Below are 10,440 nucleotides of genomic sequence, written 5' to 3'. Positions count from 1 at the left end.
TTGGTGGGGTCACTCTGATAACCGTCGGAAAGTTCATTGGATCAAATGGGAATCCCTCTGTAATCCGAAAATGCTTGGGGGCCTTGGCTTCCGAGATATGGCTGTTTTTAATGAGGCTATGCTTGGAAAACAAGCATGGTGCCTCATCTCTTGCCCCGAGTCACTTTTGAGAAAAGTCTTGAAAAAGAAATATTACCCAAACGGTGATTTTTTGAGCTCTTCTTTAGGTCTCTCTTGCAGCCAATCTTGGAGGAGTATATGGGGTTCGAAAGCATTGGTGATGGAATAAATGATTTGGAGGGTTGGGACTAGTTGCAACATCAATATCTGGGATGATCCGTGGGTAGCAGACGAGCATGGCTCAAAAATAATATTACCTCGAGCTGATGAGGTGACATCTGTGAACGAGCTTATTGATTTCGAAGCCATGGACTGGAACCACGAGCTACTAGCTAGAATCTTTAACGAGCGAGACATCAAGTGCATCCTCTCCATACCTCTAAGCCTGAGATTTCCGAAGGACTGCATTACATGGGCTTTTTCTAACAACGACTTGTATTTTGTCAAGATCACATATATGTTGGGTAAGTCTTGTAACCTTGATCTTTTTCACCATGCCTGGGTTAACTTGTGGAAGCTCGAAACCACTCCAAAAGTGAGGCATCTGCTATGGCGTGCTTGCAAAAGCTCTCTGCCAGTTCGTGCTCTTCTCAAACTCAGACACATGACTGATGATGACAAATGCCCATGGTGTTTAACTGAAACCGAAACTCTTAGCCACACTTTTTTCACCTGCACTGCTGTTCGTGACTTGTGGGATGCAGCTAACTGCGAAAAGCTTATGAGAGTGGATGAATTCCCCGAATTTAAGGAACTGATTGAAGCCTGGGACAGTGAGAATGTGAAGACCCAGCAACGTGGTGCTGCCCTCCTTTGGCTAATCTGGGAGCTCCGTAACAATAAGGTCTTCAATAATAAGGAAACCTCTCATAATACTGTCCTTGTGCGAATGGCAAATTTAGTTGAAGACTATGATAAGCATGTTAAAAGAATCTATGGCTGCAAAACTCCTAAAGCTCCCAAAAGTCCGAAAATCTGGAAACCCCCACCACAAGGTTGTGTCAAGGTAAATTGTGATGCAGCATTGAATGTAGAGGGCTGGGTGGGACTTGGTGTTATCGCCCGTAATCACGAAGGAGAGGTCTTGTTTGCTGGCGTTAAGAGGTACAAGGCCTTCTGGTCTCCTGAGCTTGCTGAATGCAAGGCAGCTATATATGCAGTTTGATTGGCTAAGCAGCATGGTTTCAAGAACATCATTCTTGAATCAGACAATAGCACCATTATTTCAAGGCTTTCAAAGGCTTCCACCTATCTTTCCGACCTGGATTCGTTACTTGATGATGTCTTAGATACTTGTTCTTTCTTCGATTTTATTTCTTGGTCTCATGTAAAGCGGGAAGGGAATTTAGTAGCACACCATTTAGCTCGTATAATTCCTTATGGTGTTGAAAAAATTTGGGCGAATTGTTGTCCTAACGATATTTCTTCCTATGTACTTATGGACAATTTCTCTAACAATGAATGAATTCACCTCCTAGCTTTTCCTCAAAAAAAAAAAAAAAAAAAAAAAAATTGCAATCCTACATAACACATTTTAATCCTACATAGCGCAAAATCATAATTCTATATGGCGCTCTATTTTTTTTTTAATAACAAAATCCTACATGGCTCTCTAGATTCTTTGGGAAAAACTCCCCTATATATATATATATATATATATATATATATATATATTACGTTAAATAAATTTATGGACGAGATTCATGTTAATTATAAATATAAGTAATTTTTGGTCCTATCCCAATTGTACGTACATAATAATATTCCAAATTTGCTGCATTATCTTTTAATAATCCCCACTTTGGATTATTCTGGAATAATTTGAAGTTTGGGGAGTTGTTTACTTTTATCAATTCAAAATCGATCAACAAATGCCAATGACCTATTATATCAGATCACTTGACATGTGTCAAGTCTTGCTTGGTTTAAAAATTAAAAAAAACAAAAAATCAGAAAAAACCAATCAGTCTCCTCTTCTCCCACCGGCCCACCCTAATAACCTCCACCACTACTTCCCAGCCCGCTGCCCTCCCTCCTTGCCGGACCGCCACCCCTGGCGCCGTCGGTTCGCCTCTCCCCAAAACCCTCTCCCATTTTCGGCCCCCACGAAACCATCTCCCCCGTTCCCAAAAACCCCAAACCGCCACCCTAGCCAACTCGCCACTACTTAGCCAACTTGCAACAACAACAACTCGCCACCAATTTCTCCTAGCTTGGGTGGGGTTAGGGTGAGGGCTAGGCTTCCGTTTAGGTGGTTTAGGTGGGGATGAAATTTTAGAGGATAGGAAGGGGGTTGTGGTTTACTGGCATGGGGGAGAGAAGGATAGCAGCAGCCGACCGGCGTTGGGCGTTAGGGTTGACTGGTTGGCGTTGGGCGTCTGGGGTTAGGGTGGCCATAGTTCTTATAGAATTGAAATAGGGTTTGGCTGGTGTGAGAAACGTGACAGGGGTTGTTTTTTTTTAATTTAATTTTTTTTATAAATAATTGACTTGCAACACGTGTCATTTAAAGAAAAAGAAAATAACCCATTCAACTGGTCACCGGTAATTGGGATTGAAAAAATTAAACAGCTCCTAAAGTTTGGATTATTTTAGAATAATCCAAATTTGAGATTATTAGAAGAAAATATAGCAAAGTTGGGATTATATTTACAATTTTTCCTATTTAAAACTTCTTTCTTTAAATTAGAGCTACATATATAATACGTGAAGAGATGGAAGAAAAATAGCAAATCAAAACTGAAGGGAAAAAAAAGTTAAAAATAATATCATAAGAAAATTGGAAAAGCATTAGTTTCCATAAGGAAACATTAAAGTATAATTAAATTAGTAATTAGTACTTTCTTACACGATTTAATTAATTGTTTAAGGACGGTTTTTTTTTTTTTTTTTTTTTTTTTGGTGAAAAACTACCTTATACATACTAGATATTATTAAAAATTACCTTATTGAAAAATGTTGTAAGAAACTACGAATACCTTATACTACCCCCGCTTCATATTACTCACAATAATTTCCTAAAATGACCACTTCATATTACTCGCAACAAAAGGATTTCTTTGCTTTTTTAGTAAGTTTCTTTGTATAAATTTACAAAATTTTACCCTTATTTTTTAAAAACACCTTAATTAAAAAAAAACTGATTTTATCTTATTAACTTAAATTCTAACATACATTAACTTGACTATTTCCACCAAAATCTATCCCCTTCCATCTAAATTCATCTATCATCCCAGCTACCTTCATCATCCAACCACCTTCATCATCCTTCATCTTCTTCCTTATCCCCATTATTTTTCACTATCTTCCTTCGTCATCAAATTTCTTCATCTTCTTTCTCATTCCCATCATTTTTCTCTCTCCTCCTCCAACCCATTCTCAAGGTTTTTCCAGATCTGAGGGTTTCGTAGGTTTGTGGGTTCGCAGGATCGGTGGATTCGTTAGGTTAGTGGTTGCGTTGGCTTGGTGGTTTCGCAAAATCCATGGGTTCGCTGGCTGGTGGTGGTGGTCATGAGTGGTTTCGCTGGGTTGGTGGGTTTAAGGGTTCGTGGTTTTGTGGGTTGGTGGTGGTCGTGAGTGGTTTCGTTGGGTTGGTGGGTTCAAGGGTTCGTGGTTTTGTGGGTTGGTGGTGGTCGTGAGTGGTTTCGCAAGGTTGGTTGAGGGTGAGTGGTTTTGCTAGGATCGGCGGGTTCGCTGCGTTGAAGGTGGTGGTGGTGGGTTGGTGAGTTCAATAGTTTTTGTGGTTTTATGGGTTTTAATTTCCAGATCTGTGGGTTTTCGTGGGTTGGTGGTGGTGGTCGTGGTTTTCGAGGGTTCGCTGGGTTGGTGGTGGTGGCGTTGGTGGTTTCGGTGCTGGTGGTGGTGGTGGTAGGTGTGGCAGTGTTGTTGTTGGTGGTAGGTTAATTATTGTTAACTTTTTTTTTGGGGGGTTGGATTAATATTTAAGTATACGCCCTTATTTTTTAATAACTACTAGCATAGCACCCATGCAATGGACAGCTTACAAATCTTATGACTTATATTCATTTCACAAATTTTAAGATATAACGATTTAATGAGTAATAAAGAATTTATTTACATAGATGTCTTAATCATGCATTTTTAACCTCTTAAAATAATGATATCTACTTTAAAGACAACTTTTTTATTCTTAAATTGAATGTAAAGTTTTTAAATATAATTCAACTCAATCAATGAGCTACTGATAATCAATCCCTACATTAAGTCATTTTTTTTCTTCTCATTTCTACTTGAGTCACTGGCCACCTCATTTTAAAAATGATTAAACTCTGTCCACTAACTTAATATATACAACGTTTTTTCTGTGTGACTGGCACGGTTGACACACGCTAAAACACGAGTAACCCCTGACCAAGTAACCCTAAACTGACTAAGTGACCCTTGAACGATCGAATAACCCTTGACCAAGTAACCCCTGACTAACCGAGTAACCCCTGACCAAGTAATCTCGGCAACACGATGTAGCCAACCAGATATGAAACATAGTGAACTCAATGTATGCTTGGAAAAATAATTTCTATTATAAAACAACATGATCATTGTATTAATATTGTATTTCCTATATCGCAAATAATGTCATATCTTTTTTCTCTATGGCCTCTAAAACACTTGAAATTTAACATGTAACTTCTAAAAATAGGAATTTTTATATTCAAATATAGCATGAATACAGTCACATCTTTTTATAGACATTTGATATGTTTATCACAATTTTTTATATACGGCCTGCTTTACCGTGCGACAGGGGTTACTCGAGTTACTCGGTTAGGGGTTACTCGAGTTGTCGGGGTTACTCAAATTACTCGGTCAGGGGTTACTCGAGTTAATCCTGACCGAGTAACTCCTCAAGTAACCCCTGACCGAGTAACTCCTCAAGTAACCCCTGACTGAGTAACCCCTCGAGTAATCCATGACCGAACCCCTCAAGTGACCCCTGACTGAGTAACCCCTCAAGTTACCCCTAACTCCTTAAATAGCCCTTAGTCAAATTACTCGAGTATTTAAGCCCTGACCGAACTCCTTAAATAATCCTGACCTAGTAACACAAGTAACCCCTGACCGAGTAACTCATGACCAAGTAACCCCTAATCGAGTAACCCCTCAAGTAATCCTAGAACCGAGTGAACCCCTCGAGTAACCCCTGTCTGAAACCCTTAAGTAACCCCTGATCGAGTGACTCGAGTAACCCTTGACTGAATAACTCGGGGTATCCTCTAACAAAATAACTCAGGTAACCCCTGCCACACGGTGTGGCCTGCTGCACCAAAAAGTTGTTGTAGTTTTATTATGTATGTACACATTAGTTCTCATATTTTTCTTTCCCTCGTGGAGAATAAAAAATATGAAATTATCTTGTCTCATCACCTACTAAATTTTATCACATGATGAATCAACCTCATCACCCCACACATATTGCATCTTCCACATCCAAAAATTTGCACGTCTAAAAATCTGAAAAGCCTCTGCTTAGTATAATATTTTTGTTTCAAAAATTGTAACCTTTAGCTATATATGACCTTACAAGGATGCGTAGGCTTGCCCTTAATTATTTGATTAATTGTCTTTTTTTAATAATAATAATAATAATAAGGAAAAATACACTTTAATAATCCCAACTATTGGCGATTTACTTAGAATAATCCCAACTAAGGATTATTTTCTAACGGTACCAACTTTGCCTCTTATTTTCTTCCAGCGGTCCTAATGACCGGTAACCTGTTGAAAAGGTAATTTTTTTAATTTTTTTTTTAATAAATGACACGTGTGAACTAGTGATTAGTTTAGAATTAAAAAAATTAGAAAACAAAATCAGAAAATAAATAAAATCAGAAAATTCAAAAAAAATAAAAAAAAAAGAAAATTAAAAAAATCAAAATTAATAAAAAAAATCAAAAAATTTAAAAAAAATCAGAAAATGAAAAAAAAAATAGAAAATTAGGAAAAAAAAAATTAAAAAACAATAAAAAAAAAAATACAATTAGAAAATTCATTAAAAAATATCAAAAAAGGATAATAAAAAAACAAAAAGTTAAAAAAAAATCAAAAAATTAAAAAAAAAAAAAAGAAAAAACCCCAAAACCCTCCCAGCCACCCTACCACCACATCATAACCCCTAAAACCACCTTCCCTCCCCTTTCCTCGCCGGTGGCCAAGCCCCTAAACATCCCAAAATGGCCGGCCGACACCCACCCATCTCGGTAAACACTCGGCCGGCCCAAAGCCACACACCGAAACTACCCCCTCGCTATTCCTTAACCCCCAAAACCACCCCCTCCCACTTCCTCGGCCATCAAAACAACCCCTCCTCTTTCCCCTACCGCCGAAATGGCCGATTTTAACGGTGGGGTAAAGGAGGTGGGGTTGTTTCGAGGGTCGAGGAAAAGGAGATGGTGGGTATGGGGGTCGGGGAATAGTGAGTGGGGTGGTTTCGGGGGTGATTTTGGGCCGACCGGATGGTTTCCGAGCAAGGTGGGTGTCGGTCGGCCATTTTGGGATGTTTAGGGGGTTGGCCGCCGGCGGGGAAAGGGGAGGGAGGGTGGGTGGCTAGGGTTATGGGGTGGCTGGTGGGTTTTGGGTTTTTTTTGTTTCTTTATAATTTCTAATTTTTTTTTCTAATTTTTTGATATTTTTTATTAATTTTTTGAAATTTTTCTAAGTGCCTGATTTTTTTTATATTATTATTTGATTTTTTTTTTATTTCAGATTTTTTTTTAATTTTCTGTTTTTTTTTTAATTTTTTACATTTGTTTTATGTTTTCTTTAATTTCTAATTATTTTTGTTTTTTTTTATTTTGGACCAATCGTGTGTTGACACGTGGTATATGACTTGTTACAACAGGTTATTGACCCGTAGTTGACCGGTTGGGTCTACTAGAAGAAAATAAGAGGCATAGTTGGTACCGTTAGAAAATAATCCTTAGTTGGGATTTTTCTAGGTAAATCGCCAATAGTTGGGATTATTAAAGTGTATTTTTCCTAATAATAATAATAATACCTCCGTTACATATTAGTTGCAACTTTGAGTATTATTTGTGAGAGATAAAATATTCCAAAGTTGCAACTAATGTGTAACGGAGGTAGTAATAATGATAATAATAATAATAATAATAATAATAATAATAATAATAATAATAATAATAATAATAATAATTATTATTATTATTATTATTATATGTAATCATTTGATATTTTTATTGCACATACAAGTATATAATAGTGAAAAAAAAAATTATATGTACACAGATATAAGAGAAGTAAAAAAAATGCATATTGCTCTTACATATCACTCGTGACGACATATACAAAATATACAGCGCATTTTCTATGCGACTGACACACCGTGTGGCCGCTTGTAAAAAGAAATAGTAATGCCTATGACACCGACAAGTTAATCCTATTTTACTAACATATTAGAGTAGCCCCTTATTATACTTATTGAGTAACTCTTAAATAATTAACAAATAAAGTATCCCCTATAACACTCACAGTGTAACCATTATAACACTTACTAATAAGTAAGCCCTATATTTTCCTCAAAGAAAAAAAAAAAAAAAAAAAAAGTAAGCCCTATATCACTAATTGAGTGACCCTATGTTGGCTGCCCACATTGATGAATAACTAACACAATCAAACATTGCATACATGTCGATGCAATAGTTTGACTTAGTTTTAATGTAATTAAATGTCAATAAAAATTATATTCTTTTTAATTATTAAACCTTACATCAATATCTATTTAACAACTTAAAATGATAAAATATGAATTTATTACATTTATAAAAAAAAATAAAAAAAAAAGTAAAATAAATAAACTACAATCAATGTTAATATTATAGATTGTGAAAAAAAAAAAGTCTAACAAGTCAGTTATAATAGAAAGAATGGAGTAAAAATTAGTGTCGAACTCTGTATTTAAAAATGAGAAATATGGTTTATAGAGAATTATATATCAATTAATTTTTTTACAATTTGTAGATGTTATGCATGAATGTGTTGTGACTTTATTAGTTGTCGAATCAATGGTTTGTTTATAGGTTTAACAAAAGTTTAAAAACTTGTTATAATAATTCAGAGATTTCGCGTTTAGGAGTTTTGTAACAAAATATTATAGAAAATGAATTATATATAGCATGTATAATTTTTTTAAAAAAAATTAAGTATGATATACCTAAAATCATATGGTAGAAAATTAGTAAAGTCATTATAATTGTATCACAATTTACATTTATTTTTTTAAAGAAAACACAATCTACATATTTATAAGCTTTTACGATTGACAACATGTCTAATTGTTTAAATATAAGCTAGAAAGCACATTATTATCAAGTTTGATCTTATTAGATTAAAATTATTATAACTTTTCAATATATCAACTTTGTATAATTTAAATTAATGCACAATTATATATATATATATATATATATATATATATATATATATATATATATATAAAGTAATGGTCAAAATAGTGAATTGGAGATCGTTTAAATGTAACACTTAACAAAGTGAAGGTAGCTTAGTACTTCGTATTATATTTTTTAAATAAGATATATAATTTATACACATTAGTATATTTGAGTGATAATCTACATTTAATATATAATCAAATATATCTTTTACTAATTTGTAATATAAACTTGACTTAAATATAAAAGATATGGATGGAGGAGGCCGGAGTGAGATCCATGAAGAAATTTGAAAAGGTCATATCCCACAAGTATAGTCTCAAGTTTAATATTTCAGGATAAATAATTGGTTGAATTGAGTTTGATAATATTAGTGAGGTTAACAACAGAGCACAATTAGCTTCAACATCATTAGGAATTGTGTTAGTAGCCATAGGAATAATATGGGGAGGAAAAAAAATTAGGTTGAAGGAATAACCTGCTCTAATATAGCTATACGTATGCTAATAAGGAAACCTAAAATATAATGTACGGAGTACAAAATAACAAAATATACTACGAAAGTCAAATGAATAATATTAATTGAGAAACAATATTAAGAAAGTCAAGATATTATCTCGGAGTATCTTTAATAATAGGATCTTTGACAATTATACATTTTACAAAAAAAAAAAGAAAAAAAAAATTAAAAAAAACAGAGACACGTGGCAGCCATGGAGCTAGTGTACCCTGTTTTAGTATAGTATATAGATACTTAAGATTTTTTGCTTAGAAGTCCGCGCGCAGCATGTTTGTTGCGAGTAATTTGAAGTGGAGGTAGTAAATAAAACATTAAGGGAGTACTAGCTGGTTAGGAGCTTTTATGAAGAGAAAAAAAATGTGTTTTAATGCAAAAAAGAGCTTTTGACCATTTTAAAATTAAAAGCTCTTTAGGGTGTTTAGTTAACAGCTTTTTGGACCCAAAAACTATTTTTCAAAGAGCTCATATTAGAAGCTTTATTTTTAAAAGAGGTGCTAGCAAGGTTATTAAAATCGGGATTCTACTTTGAATCAAAAGAGCCTCTCAAAATCGAATCGTAGAATCGTAAGATTCTACAAACATGCATAATCAAGATGGCATATTCAAATTTAATTGAAAATATTTAAACTTTAAGTTTAAAACCTAATTATTAGTAGAAAATAGTTGTTTATCCACTAAACAACTAATAATTGACAATATATACTTATAAATAACGTTGTAGGCATGTTTTAAACTTGTAAGATTTTCGCTAGTTAAGAGAAATATGTAGAATCGAGTAGAATCGTAAATCGTAAAATCGTAAGATTCTAAGATTTAAATCGGGATTTTAATAACAATGGCTGCTAGGGATTTTAATTTGGATTTTGATAGTTTTGTATTCTAAAACAGTTGATAACAAACAATTATTTGCCAAACACTTTTATAAAAATAGTTAATTACACTCAACTAGGCAAAACCACTATTGCAAATGGCTAACAGCCGGTCAAAACAGTTAACAACTTATATGCAAACGCTAATTGTCAAACAGGGCCTAAAATGTTCTAAGTTATTACCCCATTCAGATTTAACAATGAAAGATAAGGGGAATATGGGGTTATAACGGGGCATTTGGATAACTGGGAAGCTTATCCCCGCCCAGTTTGCCAATAGCCCTTTTCTAACCCAGTTTCCCAATAACCCTCTTATAAGCCAACAAAGTGACAAAACAATTGATTAAATGTGAAAAATAACTGATAAAATTGTTTATAAAGGTATTTGGGGGATATAAGGGGGCTATTGGGAAATTTGGAAAAATAGTCGGTAATCCTATTAGAGACCGCTAAATAGTTAGTTTCAATCAATTGGCCTAGTATACAAAAAGTCAATGTTAGAAAA

General features: G+C 34.4%; 1 protein-coding gene across 1 annotated transcript; it reads left to right on the top strand.

Moving 5' to 3' along the window:
• Window positions 1–289: 289 nt before the first annotated feature.
• Window positions 290–1,285, top strand: LOC145566784 (uncharacterized). Its single transcript, XM_081626094.1, has one exon. The coding sequence runs from the start codon at window positions 290–292 to the stop codon at window positions 1,283–1,285; it is 996 nt and encodes a 331-aa protein (XP_081482220.1).
• Window positions 1,286–10,440: the final 9,155 nt, after the last annotated feature.

Source organism: Chenopodium album, chromosome 11, assembly GCF_948465745.1.
Source record: "Chenopodium album chromosome 11, dcCheAlbu1.1, whole genome shotgun sequence".
NCBI classification, from domain to species: Eukaryota; Viridiplantae; Streptophyta; class Magnoliopsida; order Caryophyllales; family Amaranthaceae; genus Chenopodium; species Chenopodium album.
Note: the sequence above shows the minus strand (reverse complement) of the source record. Positions and strands in the feature narration are given on the sequence as shown.